This window comes from Phaethon aethereus (genome assembly GCF_964289735.1).
Source record: "Phaethon aethereus genome assembly, chromosome: 4".
NCBI classification, from domain to species: domain Eukaryota; kingdom Metazoa; phylum Chordata; class Aves; order Phaethontiformes; family Phaethontidae; genus Phaethon; species Phaethon aethereus.
In genome coordinates this window covers 27,046,627-27,069,219 of record NC_138578.1, presented here as the reverse complement: position 1 = coordinate 27,069,219, position 22,593 = coordinate 27,046,627, and the positions used below count along the sequence as shown (strand labels likewise).

At 38.2% G+C, this 22,593-nt stretch overlaps 1 protein-coding gene across 1 annotated transcript in view; it reads right to left on the bottom strand.

Annotated features, from left to right (window-relative positions):
- Nucleotides 1-22,593, bottom strand: part of COL25A1 (collagen type XXV alpha 1 chain) — a gene marked incomplete at its 3' end in the record, with an annotated part of 329,066 nt that overhangs the window by 43,555 nt on the left and 262,918 nt on the right. The window contains exons 15-20 of the mRNA XM_081999113.1: nt 18,768-18,821; nt 17,176-17,202; nt 14,779-14,823; nt 9,963-9,995; nt 9,765-9,800; nt 5,737-5,781 (exon numbers count right to left, since the gene is read on the bottom strand). Of these exons, the coding sequence (XP_081855239.1) occupies nt 5,737-5,781; nt 9,765-9,800; nt 9,963-9,995; nt 14,779-14,823; nt 17,176-17,202; nt 18,768-18,821 (240 nt within the window). The remainder of the gene's footprint in view (nt 1-5,736; nt 5,782-9,764; nt 9,801-9,962; nt 9,996-14,778; nt 14,824-17,175; nt 17,203-18,767; nt 18,822-22,593) is intronic.

Below are 22,593 nucleotides of genomic sequence, written 5' to 3'. Positions count from 1 at the left end.
GAACACTGTATGTGAGTGATGAAAGGTTGGAAATTAGTTCACACTTGAATATTTCAAAATTTGTATCAGCTAAGGCAAGCGCATATCAGGGAGAAACCTAGGTTTCTATGAAACAGGGTTTGAAGCTGTATTCTCACAATTTTCAATTGCTGCAATTAACATCTCCAGCACATCTCTGCATCCAGGATTTGGAGATGTCTGTCACAAGGTCAGCTGGTTCCTCTCACCACCTGAGTTCAGGCTAGGAAGAGTTCTGTGTATGATGACCTATAGGATAAAGATGACTGAAGCCTGGGCAAGAATATCTGAGTCCTGAAAAAAATGGGGAGAGAGAGATATTGGCACTACAGGTTTCCTGGTGACAGTCACTAACAAGAAGAAAAACAGGAAGAAGAAAGGAAAAATTCATTAGGAAAATGTGCTCAGCCTTTCTAGGAACTCCTGGGGGAAAAGGGGAGTTTGAAGAACTTTCCTATAGGTGAATGGCATTGACTCCAAAATGAAATGCTTGGAACTACCACTTACTTCACATTTCCTTTCACTTTGCTACCAGATGACAAGAGTAACATCTAAACACATGAGCTCAACAACAGTCGCTCTCTTTCTAAACGAAAAGCATCCATCTTGAAAATTCTGCCTCTCATTTTCTCTGAGTTTTCTTTTGTAACAGAACTCACTGGATGAAAGGAGTATCAACTCTTCTGAAGCTAAAAAAATAAGTTCTGTGGAGCAGCGAGATTTTCAGTCTCTACATGGAATTAGGAAAGTCACAGGGTAGCATCTTTGAGTATGAACAGAAAAAAAGAAATTTAAGTACAGAACACATGAAAATTAGAACTGATTTTGCTTTCATAAAAAGAAAAAGAAAAAAAAAACCCCAATCCATGATTCAAATTCCCATATCCTTATCCAGGTTCTTCAGAAACCTTGCTCAGACACAGTCCCAGGGAAGTCAATCAAAGTAATTGTATAAAAAGATACAAGATGCTGCATACTGGCAAGTCTATTGAATCAGCCAGTTCCACTGGATTTGAAAACACAGAAAACTTTCCCTACCTCCCAAAAGCAGAAGGGCTAAACAGCCTTTCTTTTCTTGTGCCAAATCATTCAACAACAGTTTTCTTGAACGTGATGGAATAAAAACTTAGTTGCACTGACGAGATTTGTTTCAGTATTTGTTTAAAAAACAGAGGAAGAAATGGCAGAAATGCTAAAGAAAAGCCAGATTCTGAATAAAGTGCTGCTACTGAGAAGAGGCTTGTGTTCTGTGAAGGCTTCCCATTGCAGTGATGAAGTTGAGGACTGTACCACCCAAATTCCAGAAAACGCAACACAGTGGATTTGAGAGATGTCTGACGTTAAAATGAACAAGGGTATGCATGATTTCCACTACAGTAAGTGAGTGCTGCCTTGTATGTATCATCCCATGAAAGTTATGAGATAAAACAGACATATGAAGTTTCTGTTTCATAGAAAGTATTCTGCGTCTGCTTGGCGTCAGTTGGGGGATATCAGAGCGATGAGTTAATATTCTGTGTTTAGGTGCCTTACTTGCTTCCCAAGTGACACGGTGGAACACATTCAGGGGCTCATTAAGTTTCCAGCCATTCCTAAACAGCAACAGGTGCTTGAGAAACGTTTCTCCAGCATGTCACAGACAGCTTCATCACTGTCTTGGAAATAACTGACTGCGCTTGTGTTTCCTCCATGGCACCAACTGACAACGAGGAGAGAATGAAAAAGAACAGGAAGAACTCCCAAAACATCCGCATGTGCATAGTGAATGGGTCTAGAAAAGTACGTAATAAAAGACCCTGCTGCATACTCTGAATTCAGATATGATACTTGCATGTCCGTCCAATATTGCTGTTCATTCAGACTCCAGTGTCACGTTCATCCGAGCTCTAACAGGTTCCTGGGAAAACTGATTAATTAACTGAAATGGCATTATAAGAAGCTGAAACTTTCCCAGTGATTAGTATTTATTAATCCTTTAAGTAGTTTGGCTACATGTTCAAGCATACTGGAATGGATGTGTTGGGAAGCTTCTTCAACCATGAAAAGAAAGATGAGATGTAGCTGGAAAGATATGGTCCACTGCCTGGCATGACATGTATGTTTTCGCAGGCTGGTTTAGCATTTGTAAAGAGTGCTATGCATGTGCACAGTTACCTAAACCATTTCATAATACAGCCTGCCACTGTGGAGAGATTCATTCACATGAAAGCAAATTTGTAGATCAAGTAACAGATTTAAAGAAAAGGAGACTTCAATTTCTTACGCAATAGTTAAAAGGTAAATATTTAAGACCAGAAGAACTACATCCAAGAGTTTCCCATGTGCAGAATATGCCTGTATCTTGATCTTTTCTTTACGTGGAAGTACTAGAGGAAATTCTTTCAAAATTAAACCACGTGGAGTCTTTTCTTGCCTCTTTCTTCTCACCTGTCTTGAAGATGCTTGTATGTATCAGTCCATCAACATCCAACAATTCCAAAGCTGTTTAGAACATAAAAGCTCTGTAAACATGACCCTCAGACAGCTAGTTTGTTCACTTGAAATCACCTGTGTGATTTGAGTTACTGTATATCAAATGGATATGAACTTTTACTACTTAATTATCTAATTTCCAGAAAATATGTTGCCCCATTCCTTGACCACTTGGCCAGTTGAAAACTGGTTAAGCTGTATCTATTCATCTACAAGAATTAATGCATTTCAGATGCACTTGCAACCTAGGGCTAACCTTTCCTAATCTGCTTGGAAAATGTGTTTTACCAATAACTCAAGGCAAAAGCCAGAAAACGAATAGAATTTGTTAATTTCTAGAACATCAGAGGAAGAGACAAATTTGGAGAACATTCTGTAATTCCAATTATATAAGACTGAAAAAAGATCAAAAAGTGCGATGAGAACCCTAAAGCTTTTTAGCTGCAAGGGACCTCAACAGAAAATTTTGTAGAAGACTTCTGAGTGTGTGTGTGCATGTCTGCGCAATGTTAAGAGAAACTGAAGAGATAAATACTGCAGAAAACAAGAATAGTATCAAAATAATACCAGCAATACAAGAATATTTAGTTTTTCCTACTGGGAAAGAGATTAAATGGCCACTGCCTTGTATTGAACCTTGTCACTTCCTACATTTCCCTGCTAGCACTTTGCTTGAGTTGCCCGATGTCCATCTCGCCAAGTTTGGGAATAGCCTGCAAAATCCTGCTGACAGCTACTGTGCTGACACGCAAATGCACAATAACTCTGTAATCCATTTAAGGGTTAGGAAAAACTTCCCTTATGGAAACTTCTTACATGTTGTAACAGGTTCCTAGATGTTGCAATGACATTGTGCGAGGTTTGTACTGTGTTGCATTATGCCACCACTGCGTATCACTATTAAGATAGAATAGCAAAGACATATCTTAGAGAGTTTTATAAAGTCCTGATAGGAACAGGCCCCAGAAGCCCTGAAAAAAATTTAACAAAAACCAAGGAACAATCGGGGTGGGGGGTAGGGTCGGGGGGGAAGTCATTGCTCCAAATAAGATTGCTTTCAATTTTGTGCAGGAACACCATGATAACACCAACAGATTGCAAGTCCGGACAATTGGATTTCCTCCATGCTCAAGTTTCTCACCCAGACACTGTTATTTCAAAGTAGCTTTCGATCAACATCAGTTCACTGGAAATTTGTTTCTCCATAAGGTATTACTGAAGCTGTTCTTGGAAATTGATGAGATGATTTTTCCACGGTGATAAATAAACGTTTGCTAAAACAGAGGGTGAGGAAAGGGGCTAAGCTACTGCTTTTTCTTTGCTGATGAGTGCCCATATTCCTAACTCCAGCCATCCTCTGATTTCTGTTACCGCTTCTCATACCACAGACATAGGCTCTGTGACAGAAAAATCCAGGCTTTTTTCTATAGGCTCCTTAATTAACCAGAGTTTACAAATGCTTTGAATCAAACACCACTCATCCTGCAGGTCTGATGTGACCAGATCTGCTTTGCTCTCTCCTATGCATGTTCTGCTAGCTTGCTGGTCACCATCTAGGGTGCACCTAGCCACCTCAATGCAGAATTGCACTAGATGGAATATCTTCACTGAACCACCACTTGTCTCCCTCTGGCCTAGACTTTTAAGAGAAGCTAGCATTCTCCTAAAAGATTAATATTTGACCAAATTATTCCATTTTGTTCTGCAGGCAACTGTACTGTTTTTCCACTGTATCCACTAAATTCTGAAACATATTTTCAACTAGGTAAATCTCCCACACTTCATCCATTTTTCACTTCACATCTTGCCTTTCAGGTGAATCTGAAAGCTGCCCTTCTGAACCATTCTTACCACCAACAAATAAAGCTTAACAGCAATAATTTTCCCAGAGCAGACACCCAGATTTAGACTTTTTTATTTACTTGCTGATGATATGCATGGACTTGCATGGTCTGCACAAACATGGAACGCCCGAAGATCAGCCATAACTCCAGTTGGTTTTGGCAAGTGCCCGAGGACACTGGCACTGACCTCCAACTGAGCTACCTCTTTGCTCGCTGTTAAAGTAAACAGAATAGGGATTGCTGTCAAAGGTCCTTATAAAAATAGTTTCATCACACAAAGGACTCTGCTCCTACATGATCTTCACTAATCAATATAAGGTTCATTCTTGCAGAAAATGAACAACCTCCCTGGGAACTATATTTTCTGCTATTACAACATACCAACTTTCATATGTATGTTCAATTCTTCCCACAATTCACTTATAACACAGAAGGGACATTATGCTTCAATGCTGTGGCAATTCACAGGTCCCTTGAAAACACTGCAAATGTTACATTCCACGAGATAAATCCTGAATCCTACCAAAATGGAAAAGGGTTTGGCCTCAGGCTTATCCCCCTTGTTATTGGAGAAATGATATAAACTATCTCCTGAGGTATACACAGGCCCATGCTGGAATGCAAAGAAAAAGTTTCAAAGAGATTTTTTTTGGTGAAATAAGAGTCTGGCACGAAAGAGAAGCAACCACTCTAATCTGCACTCACTCAGGATATGTGTAGCATTATACAGTTACAGCTCAAACTGTGCAAGTGTCTGCAACTCCCAATGCAACCACTTATGCTAGAACTAAACCAACCACATGTCTTTTGTATCAACTTTACCTAAAGATCCCAGACAAACCGGAAGCCAGGGACTAAACCAGGTATTAGGTCAGGGACTGTACCTAATACTGAATTGAATCTTATTAAAACATTTTGACTTGTCAGTGGAAATCACTTCTGTGTAATGGAGCACAGAGTATTTTTGTCGACAGAGCCAGTTCTGCACAGCCTGTGTATAATTAATGCAGTTTTCTGGCTGGAGGCTTGGTAAATTCAGTAGACTATTGCTACTGGAAAGCACCCATCAAAGTGGAAACCAAGTAAAACTTGGTGACAAGCCAAGGATGACAAGACTCTTCCATTAAATAAAAATATATTAAAAAATCTATATTAGATTATTTTTTTAAAGCACTAGAATGCAATATTCTACTTCACATTTTAATGTAAGAAATACTGTTTCCTTACTCATAGACACAACCAATTTTTCATGTGAAATCTTCCTGTGACAATCCCCAGTTCAATACAGAAGACTCAGAAGAAGATCTAGCACAAATACAGTAAGTCCATTTTAGCCACATTCTTGCAGTCCCTCCCTCTTTGTGGTGTCCCCCCAGTACAACAGAGACTACAGTTTATTTACCTTTATCCCAGGGAGTCCAGGAAGCCCAGGAAGACCTGGTTCACCCTATACAGGAAAATTACATAATATTACAGACATTATTCAGTTATGGTCACTATCCAGTGAATACCTCTGTATATTCTGCAGCAAGATAAAAGAGAATAGATGACCGCTAGTCAGTTCAAGCAGGACTGATATTTTCAAAATGAGTGACTTAAATGTACAATTAGTAAGAATCATGTTAAGAACTTCAATATCTTCTGGGAACTTTGGATGTGAAAATGACACCCAGGTTGAAAATCCATGTCATGAAAGCCAAAAATGAATTCACGTTAGCCTTCACCAAAAGAGAAGAAAACAAGCAACACTGGTTCATTTCACATGCTGACATTTCAGTTCCATACTTAGGACAGATTTTTAATTCTGTTCCATTTTCAACTCTGAGCTAGATATTGTGCTGTGTTAACTGTCTGATTTAGCTACAAAGCAATTCAGTAGAGGTTGGTTTAAAATGTGCAATTCAAGCAGGACTGTCTAATTATAACTGGGCCATCATTTTTATAGAGCTATTCATAGCATCATTTCAGTGCTTGCTATTTATCTGTGAATATACATGGTGTCATGAAAGATAGTGGGAATGTAACCTTCTATTGCTTTACCCAGAAACGCCCTGCTTATTTAAAATTGCAATTAAAAGACCTATAGTACTGCATTTGCAAGGGTACTTTTATAACAGGAATTGAAAACTGAATGTATTAATTTTGAAATGAAGTTGATATTAGTCTAACACAAGAATGACAACATTTGCACAAATGGTCATTTTGAGATATCAGCTAAATGGAAAGATGTAGTCTAGGGAAATAAAGATGATGAACAGAGAAAAAAAAAAAGAGAGTAATAACATGTGAAGAAAACATTATTTTAAAAGCTGGAGGCTTTATCTTGATACAGAGATGGCTTCTAACCAGTACCTTGGATCTGAATATTCCCTGAACTTTCTGGAAGCTCAGGTCTGAACTCTGAAGCCAACTGTTACCTTTATAATGACTTGAACTATATTCCAGATTTTGTACACTCCTGAGCTTTACAGAAATCCAGAATTCAAGTCTGTGGTTTGGGCTGATTCATACAGATTGTGCTTTTAAAATATTTCATATGTGTGTGTATACACACACACTTACATACATTCATACACTCATATATACACATGTATACATATGCAAACATAAACACTTGCATACATAATATAGATGCTCATCAGATTATAGTACCCAAAGACACTTCTTTGAGGCAGTAATTTAAACAGACTTGAAGCGCTAATAACAAAATTACGTTCTGCCACAAACTGAAAAAAACAATAGAGGGTTTGCAAATCACTTTACCAAATGGAGTGATTTTTAAATGTTATAGAAGGATCTGATAACAGCTTCTTTGTCCATTTCAGTTACTCCAAAATTTTAACTGTTCACATTGCCTAAAAGCACAGGAAAGATTCCAGTCTCAAAATATTAACTATAAAATGGATGAAAGAATAGAGGCTAGGATACCATTTTGAATAGACACTTATTTCTTCATATGTCTGCCTAAAGCAGAAAATGGCTTGTCACTCTTGCAAAATAATAATCCTTTAAAAGGCCTCCATTGCATTCATTCCTGACAAAATGCTAGCTCCAAAACCCTACTACTCTGTCTTTTCAGTTTCTTACTTCAGTAGCTGTACATACCACACTACTACTGTGACCTTTTCTCATTTAATTGTGGAAGCACTAAATTTCACTTCTAAGCACAGCATTTCAATAATTATAATTGATAATCTATTAGTATTGCCGCAGTAGGTCACCGTTTAGTGTTGGGACAGAGCTAGCCCACACATAACAAGCCAAAAGGATCCAGCAAAACCAGTTCAGAGTCACAGTAATCTAAAACAGTTAAAATGCCCCTCAAAGATACATCAAACAATGTGCAACACAATGAAATCTCTAATGCTTCATTAGAATTAGTATTGTAGATGAATGAATAATATTTTCTATCCTGGGCCTTTCCTGATACAAAGGATCTGAGTATGATTTATGAGAAGAATGATTTTTAAAGAATCCAAGGCTGTATACTAACTCCATCCCATGCTCAGGCTGGCAGGACAGGTTGTTCTATCACCTCTGCAACACAGATGGCACACAACAGCCTTGCCAGGCCATTGAAATACCATCACGTTTCATTTCATGTAAATAATATTCAGGTGGGCAGCTCAATATTTATCTGTCCTTAGAAGATGGATAAGGAATAACTGGAAGAAGAGGAAGAAGTAAAATATAATGAAGGAGAGAAGATACAGGAAGGAAATAGGAATGGGACACAGTAGGGGGAAAAGTATTCAGATGACACAGAGGGCAGAGACATGCCTCCAGTTGAAAAAAGGGTCCCCCACAACCTCTGGTGGGGTCAACAAGTCCTTGCTAAGCAGGGGCAGAACAGCAGACATGGGGCACCGGGCTGGAGGAGACACTCCGAATGAGCGCATTACAGGAGCTGCTGGTTCAGGCTAGGGACAAGAATGTGGCATACTGGAAGCTTGTGAAATGAAGTGGAAAGGACATGTTAAGCTTCCTTTGGTGCGAACAACAAGCTGAGACTACAGAAAGTCTCAACTGTGTAAGTCTCACTTGTCTATGTTACCTAAATGAGATCAAACCTGGGTGCCCAGGGACTGAGTTCCAGGGACCTGCTGATAAATCACTGCCAGTTTTGCTCCCATGGCAGCCAGCTAATGAGAGTATGAATCTCAACAGGCTCTTAAGTGCATTTTCTCGTTTATTACCCAAGCAAAGCATACACTGCAGAATGCACACACTGAGTGATTCTGTGGATTAGATAGCTTTAAACTACTTTGATTACCTTTCCTAATTAAAACTGCATTTTACTAAAGAACTACATTTGCAACCATAACAGTCTTTGTTTAGTCTATTGTAATTGAAGAGAGTTATAATTTCTCAAATAAAAAGACTTACATTCTTATTTTATTTTATATTTAAAATATTATTTTTAAAAAATATTATTTTTATATTTATATTTGGGGATTTTGCTTAGTAACCAAAAGACCAAAGTATTAGAAAATGGTTGTACTGCCATTCACTACATAGAATTTTAGTTCTTGGCTGGCTGTTTGGAATACCTGCTAGCTCAACCAGCAGCCGGACTCTGCTCCATTCTGGCAGCAGTGGGTAATTTTCAATGTTATAAGGGGCAAGAATGGTGCCAAAGGCTCCTGAGGGAAACAGAGCACTGCAAAGCAAAAATCTGGTTCCCTCATTGTCTCTTCTCTTTGCCCTTTCCCCAGGTCTCCCAGCAGGATTTGCCTCCTACTCTCATGAAAGGCAGCTGAAGGCAGAGCATTCACTGTGTTTGATGTACTATGGATTCAGAGGAAATTCCCCGGCTTCAGAGGGCCTCATGCAGCACGGAGCCATTACAGCTCCCGCTGGACCTTTACTTGCAAAAACAGCCTCAGCTACGCAGCACTCAGGGGAATTTCTTTCCCCAGAAGGAAGAACAGGGCAGCATTAGCTGGTGTATGTCCTTCCAAACATGCCTCGTGCCTCCAATAGTTTGATTCCCCTTACAGGTAAATGTGAAAGCGTTTCTAGTCAGTATTTATTTTCTTCCTAATGAGATGTAATAATGTACCATAGTCTGAAGGTTAATATTCAGTCAAACATGCAGGGTTAACGTGATCACTGAAGGAGCACGGCCATTCTTTGTTAGTCTCCCCAGCTGCAACTGGGTAAGCTTTTAATGCAAGAAGTGCACTGTGGCTAGAAAACAAGGTGGGTTATTCTAATACTGCTTTTCATGCTAATTAGTATCATCATTCCTGTGCTTTTTTAAAATACAAAATGTTTATACACCAAATGTGTACAGGCTTTGGGCTGTTAAATTGTACTGCCTTGGGATCAACGTAGGACAGGTAAGTGCCACTGGTAACATTTGCATAACATCGTTTATCACAAATCCAACAGAAAGGAAAAGGAAAACCGAACATTTCCAACTAATACCTTTTGTCCAGGCCGTCCAGGTTCACCGGGTTCACCCTAAAAGAAAAGAGATGAAAGACATGAGATCTGACAGAATGAATTAAAAATAGAGCTGGGGGAAACCCTAACATTAATGGTACCTGAAATGTCCGTGACACCACAATAACACAGACCAACCACCCCTCTTCTCAGTGTACAACTGCTTTAAAACTAAATTACCTTAATTCCTGCAGCAGAAGAACCAGGGTCACCCTGATACAAAATCCACAAGAAATACACTTATTACATATACAGTTTTCAGGAAACAGATATAACAAAACATGCAAGAGTACAGCAAGATTATATAGCAAAATAACTATATAGCAAGATTACCTGTTCTCTCTGCTGCTACACAGGAATTTACCCAATGAATTAAATCAGTGTGATGCAGAAAATTAACAGTATTGTTTTCAAGAACATGCAGAGAGATTTAGTTTCACTCATCCAAACACCATAATAGTTAACCTCAAATTTCACAACTAATAATGTAGATGTAATAATTGCAGAGATTGTATAAACGCACTTCATGAAGTCAGGGGATTTGACATACTCTGACATCTCTAAATTGCTGATACAGATTAAAAATAATTTACTGCCATTTACAAAGAATATGAGCAATCTTTTTGACCTACAGAGAGCAAGTGTCAGGTCTCAACTGACAAAGCTTTTTGTGCTAATGAAGTTTAGACTTGAAAAAAAACCCCAGTGACCTATGTATTTATCCCCATCAGGACAGCTCATAGCTCTATTTCCACAGCTCTTCAGCATATTTAAACCGATAGTTTAATGCAGTTAAGTGTTATACTTTACAAAATGAGTCAACTATAGTAATTTATGTTATCAGGAAAGGTCTGCATTCTGAGGAGGCATCTAGCATTCAAAAAGATTTGCCTGTGTTTTGCTGGGGTACCTGGATTTGATAGGCAATGATATGCACACGAGCAGAGGATCGGTGAGTGACCTGGCCAAGGAAGCTTTTAGTTCCCAGTTTTGTACAATTGTCACAGGATCCTTGAAATTCTTGTATGCTCACTTTGCTGCATTTTTTTTTGTTAAAAACACCTCAAACAACAGTGAAAAAACTAAATTAATGAAAAGTTTGCTAGTCAAACTACATCCTGTTGAAGATGGCTAGAGTGTTTATATTTGAAGAACTGCCTCATTCATTGAAAGTAACAGGTTGCTACCGGTGTCATAGGACTCAATGCTGTAGTCCACTTCAAAGATGCTTAAGCAGAGTATAAATGTTTAATATTCTTTGCATTAAAATACAAACAGAGGATACCCATTCCTGATGGTTCAGTGAAGCTGGAGGAAGCGTTCTGTGAATGCCATAGTTTTAAAGTTCGTTTGGGTATGGGGTCTTTTTGGTAATAGTCTCATAAAATTGAATGGTACCAGATAACATCATCACTGCTCTTTGAAGAAGAGGAATAGGTTTCCTCTACACAGTTGCTGCAGCTCACTCTTGGGTGAAGAAAAAAACAAAAATCAGTTTTATGAAGGGTTTATTCATGTCTGGAAACCCGAGCTGTCCCATTTTGATAGACATGCATGAGTGATACTGCTGATATCCCTTACAAGCATGTACAACTGCAAAGCCTCAAGGACTTTTTATAGCTATAGAGTGGCAAAGCAACTGGTAAGAGACATTCACCAGCTAAACATTTTAAAGGATAATGATGGCTATGGGGAAGATAAGACACAAAGTATTTATAATCCACCTTCATGCAAGAATGAAAATTAATATGGGATTAAAGAAAAAGTTATGGTACAGCATGTTCTCAGTACTCTGATGAGTCAGACAGTTTGAAAATGAAGAAAGTTTAGCAGGGGAACATGCACACAGAAGGAAGACATTTGGTAGTTTCTAGAAACCAAGGCTACAGTAGAAGAGTAGAGGCAAGAACTCAAGTCTGTCATTGACACTGTCTTCAAAGTAGGACAATTCAGCAAAGATGGTTTCTTCCTTAAGTCACGGGTCAAGAACTAGGCATCCAAGTCTGTATTTCTGAGAGCCACTACGTACGGCAGTTCAGAAAACAAAGCTACATTAATTGCACAAACAGGAACCCATTCCTAAACCAAGTCTGAAACTGTTGTCACTTGATCTCTGTCTCCCACCATACAAATGAAATGTTAGTATATATCTCACAGAAACATTATTTAAGCTTTTAAAGAAATTATCTTAAGTTTTGTGAACCATGATTTAATCTCTTAAGCATATGTGTAGCATTATGATCTAGTGCAATGGTCACAGAATCCGAATCACAAAATCATTAAGGTTGGAAAAGACCTTTAAGATCATCAAATCCAACCATCAACCCAACACCACCAAGCCCACTAAACCATGTCCTGGAGTGCCACATCTATACGTTTTTTTAATAATTCCACTGATGGTGACTCTACCACCTCCCTGGGCAGCCTGTTCCAATGTTTGACTGCATCTCTGCATTTATTTACATAAATAAATCTCTGCATTTATTTACATAACATTAACAGCTTGTTTACTGAACAGGAAGGGTTTGTACATATATGTGGTTGAACACCTGAGAATTTCATGGATACTAGCCTTGTCTCATCTCTGAACAATACATCCAGCAATTCTCTTAAAAACAGTCTTTAAAAACTGAGCCTTGATAAGACTTACACCCCTCCCCACAAGTGTTCAGCTGGCACAAACTTTCAGTACTCATCTGGTAGTGAAGTTCCATAGTGTAACACATGCCCCAAACTTTTCAGAGCTACCCAAATACAAGGCACAGGTTGTGTAGTAGGGAAAAAATGTAACAGAAGATATGTATAAGTATAATGCATCAATAAGGCTGGCTGTGAAATTTGCTGGAACTTGATTTCATCTGCTTCTTTTAAAACAACAGACATAGTTTGTTATGTTAATATCCTGCCCAATAAAAAGCACCCAGTGGAAAACATAGAAGGAATGCTATTGAGCTACTTTGAAACCCTGCATTATAGCAAGGTTTATAGTCAAGGCAAGTTTAATTGCCTCCTCAAGATGATCATGATACCAGTAGAGAAAGTACAGACACAATAAAGAAAAAATACAAATAAAAAAGTATAGAAAAAAGTCAAGGCTATTTTGTGAACATGTTAATTAAATGTGGCTGTAATAGTAACTCTGATTTCCTCTAACATTTATATGATTAGCGATTGCTGGGCAAAATCGTGATGGAATTATACATAATGATCATACAGCAAAAACCTCCTCCTATGCTGTAGAGCAGGAAAGAATACAATCCTTGTTAAGCAGTACAAATGTAATGTAATGACACCAAGTTTAATGCTCACTCCTAAATTATCTGTCAAAAAAACACCCTCCTAAGCTCCCTACAAAGTGTCGTTTGCAGAGCTATCTAATAAGAAACTTTAAACTGCAGCTCTCCTATAAGATCTGGAATTTTTTTTCTGGGTGGCAGATTGTCTTGCAGGCAGAGAAAATGAAAGAAAAATAGCGAAAGTCAACTAAGTCACAGTTCTGCTCACTCTGTTGTGAAAACTCATGCAGTGGCTTCTAGCCTGTTACGGTTAAAGCAATGCATTCCACACAAACAGCATATATTCCCATGTCATCACCCCACGTCTGAAACGTATATGAAACCTGGAAGAGATGGGAGACTTCTGTATTACAACATTCAACAAATTTATTGAAATTTCTTCAGACACAGTGGTATAAGAAGTCTCCTGATGAGCTATACTTTCCACAAGTTGATCCCAGCTAGACCGCCAAACTGTTGAAAGCTCACACAGAAATGTTTAAAACATTATACTTGGGGAAAATGGATTTCCTACAGAAATAGGGAGAAAATTTTTTCTGTCCTTAAACAAGATCCCAAGCAGGGCAATGCGCACACTGCAGATCACAGTGCAGTATGGGCATTCTAGTGGATGCAAGCTCGCTCTAACAGCTGATAAAATAGAAAAGCAACAAGTGAAGCTGCACTAGGCTTCCCGGAGAGATTATTAATGACCCATTTACTTGTTGCAGGACTATCTATCTGAACAACAGTCTCATACCTGCTCAGAAATTATATTCTTGAATCACATAAAAGTGGATCAAGATGATGTTACCGGCATACATTGTGTAAGTAACTAAATAAGGATCTTAAGACTTTCATCTGGGTTAATAAGCATGACTGCAGATGAAGTATTATTTAAATGAACTCTGGGAATCAAATAACTTGACTATTCTTAAATCTAATGTCTATTTTTAATTGCTGACTTTAGAATATGCCCCATAAAATCCTTGTGTTCTTGAAAGCATAGCTCTACTGTACCCAGTGATAGGACATGAGAGACTGCATTCCTTACCAGATCGATAAATCCATCATAAATTTCTCCTTGTACTAAACTGACGTGAGTTGATTAAGCACACATAGAGGGGTACAAGAAGAAATTTTTATGCTTCTGCCCAAGTGTAGTCACTAAATTGAATGTTTTTAGAAGCATATGAGTTCCAAAATGTTGGTCAGAAAAGAAAAAAACTTAGTTTTTATCTTCAACTCTCGATTGTCCAGCTGGCAGTTTGAAGGGAAGTTACCTATCACGATACCATATTTTTTGTCCCATATTGGTTTGGTTCCTCTCTTTGAGGGGAACAGAGAAAGATAAATGTAAAAGGATTTATCAGAAATGGCTATAACTCATCAGACCTAGTTCCAAAGGTCTGGCAGGTTGTGACCAAAGTTTCCGTATGATGCAAATTTCAGCAAAGAGGAGTGTTAATTGGAGACATGCTGATGTATCCTGTACTAAAGCTGCTGCTGTATAAAGTCAGGAATTTTATCCTTAATTGGACAGAATGATGACATTTTTCTGCTGTTCATAAAAATTAACTTAGTAAAATCACTCAGCATCTTTAAAAAAAAAACAGTTTAAAATGCATTTTTCTTTTGATCAAATTATTATTTTCATTAGTTGGTTATACTGTAAGCATGTCTAAAACACACATTTTCTTCTCTACTAACAAGCAGTGTACCTTTTCTCCTGTGTCACCCTTCGGTCCATTTTCTCCAGCATCACCCTATAATTAAAATACATATTATATTTTAATGATTTTATGTAAGCACACAGCATGCAGACAAGAGTCGGCATTCCAACATGATTAGCAAGCTAATTTTGTTAATCCGGTAGTCAATCTCTCTAGGACATGGTTAGGAATCATGGTTTATATAGCTACTATATCTTATATAGGCTTTACTATAACTGTAATCCCTTTCACAGGTCCTCAAAAAAACCCACAAACTATCAAATAACTATCTTCCTGTCGGTGTAGTCTACAGACTTCCCCAGTTCACTGTGGTTTAGCAATGAAGGAATTATTCCATGATGGCTCAGCATTTTAAATTACCAGGATGTATGTTTTTTTCCAACGCAAAGACATTCACCTAAATGCATCTAATCAAGTTCAGGTGACAGATACAAAATTCCAATACTTTTAATTAGGATTCTCAAATAACATAGGGCATATACTCTCTGAGTCTGAAGTCCTTCACGAATGATTCACACACTAGAAAAACTTCACTGAATGCCACTCCTTCAAGTAGCCACCAAAATGACTGTTATCTCTACATAAATCCTATGCATTGTTTATTGTTAACGAAGCGATGTCCAAAGAACACTTTTTCATGGCTGGCTAGATATTTTCTACTTTAAAACCAACTTTGTAAAGAAACATTTCAGAAGATTTATCTATAGAAAGACCCAATTTCTATTTATAAGCAGTTTCTATTTATATATAGCCCAGACTACACCAAAAAGTCCTTGTTATATATGAGACTATAGGCCAAAAATTTCTGTAGGAGTTGAGGTTCACGTAAAATGCAAGAAATATTTAAAATGCCAAAAATATTGATAAATGTTGAGTCTAAGTAGGCTAAAAAACATTCCAGTAGGTCTTGGTCAGATAACCAGTAGCAGTATTCACATAAAAATATTTATTCAGTATCTGTCATATTGCTCTGAAAACTTTAGTGTAAAATTCCATTCAGAGGACTTATAACAGAGACCATTTTGTGTATCACAGTCACTGACAGAATGGGAAGTAGCTAACAATCTAACAGCACTTTAATTAAAGGCTTGATGAAACGTGAAACAGTAACGGTTAGGAGTGTCATCCCAAGTTCACTCGACATGATAAGTTGTATTGAGGGCATTTATAATTACACTTTTTAGGAAAAGACAAAGGATGATTATGGAAAAAATCATGATTTTAAGCAACAGAAATTCAGTATATGTTAAAATTTATAGTTATTCTTTTTTTGTCTGAAAACAAAGGAATACTGAAGTTCTTCAACAAATATAATTTTAACCAAAGTAATGATTTCATGAAAAGAGATTACCAGTTACATACGTCTACAGGTGGGGTATACACTTTCAAGATTCCACTGGATTATTTTTATGATGTGCTTTTCAAAATGTGAAATGAATTGCTTTTGCAAAGCATGCTTCCAGCTGCTATTACATGGATTTACTCAGATCTAGAAGTGAAATTCAGTTGCAGCTGCAAAGACATGGGCAAACGTTTCTCAAAAGCAAATTGCACCTGAATACAAGCAACTTACTTTTTAAAAACATGTCTCAGTGTACTCGTAAAAGATGAGGCCGTGTACAGATTCCTACTCAAAATAAGCCTTACACCATTTCCCAAACTGCCCTTGTACAGATGCAGAAGCTTGACTCTCACTCAGTGTCTACTCTCACATGGGTGCACCTACTGGCTGCTCTCCCTGGAAGAGCAGAATTACACCCACGTTGTGCAGTGTGGAGCTTGTTCTGCCCCCTTGTCCTGTCTTGGTGTGACTGTGGACATCAGAAAAGTAACTCCTCGGTAACTTGCTGCAAATCACAGCACCATTAGTGTACCGTTTGTGCTGCTGGTACCTCTCCAGACAACCTATTGGGGCTGATTCCCCTGCTCTTACTTAGACTCCACTTTTAGTATGCGGAGAACTGGTTACCTGTATATCATTTAGAGTCTATGTAGTTATCACTCCGTTACCCAATTGTTTTATTCCACACAGGTGATAGAGCATTGAAATCAAGTTATGAGAAATGTGTGGATCTCTCATTTATTCAGACAGGCTCATCTTTTTCTAGACTAATCGTAGTTAGGATTAGTTGCACAGTTGCTCAACTGTGCAGCCTTTAACACATGACCACTGCTCTCTGTGACTAATCCCACTGCAGTAATTGCAGATCAGCAACTTCCATTAGTAGGTATTATTTGATACTCATAAAGGCTGCACAATGCTGCTCAAGTTCTACATAGTAGCTGTACTTTTTTTTTTTTTTTAACTCAGAATCAGTGCACTGGCAATTCTCCAAGCAGTTCTCCAAAACAGAACCACCACAAAGGAAGTGAAACATGTCTCACCTTTTCCCCTCTTTCTCCAGGATCACCCTGATGAAAATAATTGAAGCAAAGAAGTCATAAATTACTAACACAAGCAAAAATCAAAGTGTTAGTATTACCATCATTAGTATATCAATTACTAACAATTATGTTACTACTGATGACAATGTCTCAGATGATAAAATCCAACAAGAAAATTTTCAATAAGCAATAAAATATGTAAATTTAATAGAACTCAACAAACAATATATCTTCAACATAATTTTAAAAGCTTAATCATTTGCATGTAAAGACTTTTTTCCCCCCATTTTGTCCTAGATTAAACCCTGACAAACAGGCATGTGTCTTTGTGAAGTGGCCTGCCAGGACCTAAGTGACTCCTCCATTTTGTTCTCCTTATTTTGGGAATGAACAAAGGAAAAATCCAAAGGCCGAATGTGAGGGGAAAGTAGCATGATTCTGTTAATGGCTTAGAAGGCTCCTCAGCAGGGACAAAAAGCCTTAGTTCAAGGAACTAATTCATAATTGATTCAGAGCAAAGAGCCTTCAGTGCTCCTTGCATTCTCCGTAAAAAAAAAGAAGGCTTATAGCCATTGTTTTTCAAAATTATAACTTGCTTGAGAAACTGGTGCAATGGCAAATGCACTTTTGCACGTCAGCCTGACCCTGACAACTCATCTCTGCTTTTCTGGCTCCGAACTGCACTCTGGCTCATCTTCGCCCCTTCTGATGGCTGGCGGTCGCTAGGCAACTCAAAGACTACAGCTGTGAATACAAATTAAGCATCAACTGCCATAATGTGGCTTCTTCTGTATACAAAGTAAGAAAAGGTCATGGTCCCAAGTGGTTTGTTTTCATTCCTGATGGACAAGCAGCCAGTCAGTAAATACAAAGAGCCTGCCCTGCACGTCTGTCAGCAGCAGAGTGATGCACAGAATCAGCTGAGGAGCACATGTGCTCCAAAGACACACATTCGCAGCTGATGGGATTAGAATTTAGCATTATCCGTTCCAAGAGGCCCACAGATCCCATCATTTCGGACATGTCGAGCTTTCTTTTAAAATTAGGTTATCATAAGCTTTAAGTTCTATTTCACTTGTTCAATATTAAAACAGCAGAACAAATTATTTAACAATAAAATAAGTGAAAGAGACATTCTGACGTAACAAATACAGGCCGAGACATGCTCCTAATGAAGCTTGTTGATAAGTTCCATAATAGCAGGATCCGCCCTCAAGACTTAACCCTGACATTCATCAAAGAATTGACCACAGTGGTTCTTGAAAAGAAGCCTGAAACACTTTGTAAGGAGCATAAATAAAGCCTTTCTAAAAAGGTCCCCAAATTCCCAAACACTTGCAGGGATATTGCATTCACTTGCAGTGGATGGATACATATGCGTCAGTGCCACTGACTGGAATTATACATGCACAGCAGAAGAATCTGCTTCTTTATGGTGGAATGTGTAAGGCCTCTTACAGCACTGATCACTGGAGGGAGCAGATCATTAAAAGCTGGTCAGAACATAAACCCATGTTGGAAGGCATGAATGTCATCTACACATGCACTCACGTAGTGTATGCTTCTGTTTTTAACCCAGTTTCAATACCAACCTTCAGTCCTGCTGCTCCCTTCTCTCCTGCTAGACCAGGCAAACCAGGTTCACCCTAAAGGCAAAGAAAACAAAGGATGAGGTTGAGAAAGACATGATGAAGTATATTAACAGCATTTCACCTACAGTCTCATACTGGGTAAGTAATGATAAACAAAATTTAAAAAGACTCTGTGAATACGTACTCCACAGTTGGGCACTAAAATACCTTATTTGATCAGGTAGAGTGGATTAACTCTAATTAAATCCTGTACAGACAAGACATGATTCTACTGAAGGTGGTGGAAATACACAGGTGTTAAACTAAACAGAAAACAGAACTGTGACTTCTGATTCTGAAAAGCTGGCCAATTAACCTTAAGAGCATAGTCTTCCCAGCAAGGCTTCCAATGCTTTCCTCTTCTCTACAACTTAAAAATACTGCAAGAAAGGCTTATCTTAAATGATTTTGACATTTGTGCTTCTAGTCTCATATAAAGGCAGATAATGAAGAAAAATGAGGGCGCATTCCAGAAATGGAAGAGTTTGGAAAAATAGGCAGCTTCATAATTTTTTAAATATACCTTTCTGGTCCATTTTTCATAGTCTCATATCACCGGCCGAAAAGTTGATTTAAAAATTTTTAGCATTACATCAATGGTCTAAATTTTGGGTATGTTTAATGGATAATATATATATTCTTCCACAGTTCAAGGAGTCGTAAATAATTTTCATAAGTCAATCAACAAATAACAATTATTTACAAACTTCTTCTCTTCCCCTAAATTTAAAAACAAAAAAACCCAATCAAACAAAAAAAAACCCCAAAACCCAAACAAACCCTTAAAGACATTTCCTAGTGTTTATTTCCCAGATTTATGGAAAAAAACCAGATATTATATATTTTAGGTAAAATAATAAAGCAATGGCTTACTTGATTGTAAAACAACTAGGGGTGATGGCTAATTACGTAAAGCCTTCTGCAGAAGTATGCCTCATTTTCACAATACCTGTCGTCTTTGGTAACCCTCACATACACAACTACGTTGCACTTCTGGGGTGGCAAAGCACGTTAAAATAATGTCCAAAAAAAGATTTTAAAAAGCTTGCAACTAGGTTCTTCTATAAGCCCTTTGCTATGTAAATGTATAAAAATGTGTAAAAGTTAAATGCCATAACTTACATAGTAATCAAATTAGAAACAGTAATTCATAATCAGAAACTAGGTGAACAATTTTCATACAGTATTCAAACTTAGTAGACATGATGAACCAACCCTCTACCCAAAAGTTACAAAGGAGTTAAGATAAAGACTTGTTCCAAACACAGCAGCATGTATCTTCCAATCCTCCATAAGAGCCTTCCATTAAGAAAGGACTTTTCCCTTTCTTACTTCTATAGTCGTATTTTAGTCGTAGGTACATAAACTACGATTCTCCATGAAAGCAGGCTCCATTCTATTTCTAAATTAGGCAACAAGATCATCCATTACACTTTAATTTCATCAAGAGTTGGCTATTTCAGAATGTAAAACAACAACATTAAGGTGCTAGTGAAACTGTAGTGAGGTATTTTCCAAGCCAGTGAAAAAGTGTTAGGTACCATTGAACTCACAGGGAATTAAATAGCCATTTTAGTCAGTCCTTTTTCAAGGCTCCTTTGTACTGCAGTAGCTTTAAGGCTGATATAGTAGCACAGGCATTTGATATATGAGTGGTCAGGAGTTGAAGCTGTCGGAGATTAGGCCTAAATGTCCTAAAGGATTGACCTAAAAGGCACTTGAAGAAAACTGCCAGTTGACAAAATGAAGCAGAAGGGACCAATGAATATGCACTTGTTTCTCCTCATCCCCATACTCCAAACAAGTTTGTTTCTGTCCCCTTCATTTTAAAACAGCTGCTGTCGGCTGACACTTTCAGAGGCTTAAATCTCTTGATGAAAGAGTTGAAGTCCCAAGCTTGCACTTTTCTCTCAGGTTTACGTATCAGTGCTATGAATGCAGACAGCTACTACTGTGACAAAAAGGAGACTGCAAAAATGGGATAAAAGAATTATCTTATTTTCTTTGGAAAGAAGTTAAAACCTAAGGCTGCCTCCTACTCATAGCAAATCCCTATTCGTACCAACAGTCTCATTTCTGACCTATATGTGACTTTCCTATGGCCAATACTACACTTTGGGTACTGAAAGTACTAGTCAGAGGCACTATCACAGCAGAAATTACCTCTGGGAATGGGAAAGATTGAAGGCAAACCCAGAAGGACAGCCCAGAAATGACCTTATGGCTTTATGTTTTTGAAGTGATTATCCTTCTGTTTCTAATGGCCAGAAGAACACAGGCTAAAATAATTTTCTGTCATACCTACAATATTCCTTTCACTATTTTAGAATCCTAGTTTCTTGTCCATACAAGGAATCAAGGAGCATTAAGATGAAATAAAAATGCAGAACACATAAGCTACTCTATGTCGTACCCCTGGTTAATGTTCCCAGTGCACAGCAAAATGAGCTTTGTGCCAGGGGGCCTCCCTGTTTTCACACTGCATGTCTTGTAGGCATGGCAGAGTCTGGCTTCATGTGTAGTTATTTTAACAATTCCACTAAAGCCTAACATAAAAACCAACCAACCAAACAGAAAAATCAAACTGCAAAAAAACAACATCCCCCCCTCAATCAAACGCAAAAAAAGACAAAGCCTTGACAGACCTCCCATCAGTTAGGAAATTCCAAAAGCAGTTATGAACCAAAACACATTTTGAAGGCAAGTATATTGATAGCTCTTCCCTTACTATACACTAAAATACTGTGTTATTTTAGGAATATTGATTCCAAAAGAGGATTTTGATTCTTGGCATGAAAATAATTTGAAGTACTTCTGTTACGAAGTATAGTTATTACAGAATCACAGAATCACTAAGGTTGGAAAGGACCTTCAAGATCATCAAGTCCAACCGTTAATCCAGCACCACTGTGTCCCCTAAACCATGTCCTGAAGCGCCACATCCACACGTTTTTTGAACACTTCCAGTGATGGTGACTCCACCACCTCCCTGGGCAGCCTGTTCCAATGCTTGACCACCCTCTCGGTAAAGACATTTTTCCTAATATCCAATCTAAACCTCCCCTGGCGCAACTTGAGGCCGTTTCCTCTCGTCCTATCACCAGTTAGTTGGGAGAAGAGACCAACACCCACGTCGCCACAACCCCCTTTCAGGTAGTTGTAGACAGTGAGAAGGTCTCCTCTCAGCCTCCTCTTCTCCAGACTAAACAACCCCAGTTCCCTCAGCCGCTCCTCATAAGACTTGTGCTCCAGACCCCTCACCAGCTTCGTTGCCCTTTTCTGGACACGCAAAAAAAATTGTTTACTTTTATATATTTATTTGTTAATCAAAGCATATATTAAAACTGGAGTGCAAAATTATGCTTCAGCCCCACACATTAGTGTTCTGGAGATGAACAAAAAGCATAGCTGCCCTTTAAAAGGCTGAAGACAGTTGCACTGCTGTTCAAGGGTTGATACATGCAAGAGAAAACAAGGAATTCAACAATGTCATCTGATGCAATAACTTCAATCAGACTGCTTTTCAACTTGATAAAATGAAAGAAGCTATAAAACTAGATCCTTAATTTCATGTATTTTTCACATTCACTGGGCCATGGCTAATGTCCTTCCTGACTCATATTGCAGTCTCTCTTTAATAGCACTGACTGCAAAGGTGCTAGGCTGCAGAAACAATTGTCTTCACATCATCTAGCTTTCAAATCAAGACAGTATTTTATTTCTTTTCTTTCACAGAATCACAGAATGGTTGAGGCTGGAAGGCACCTCTGGAGATGATCCCATCCAA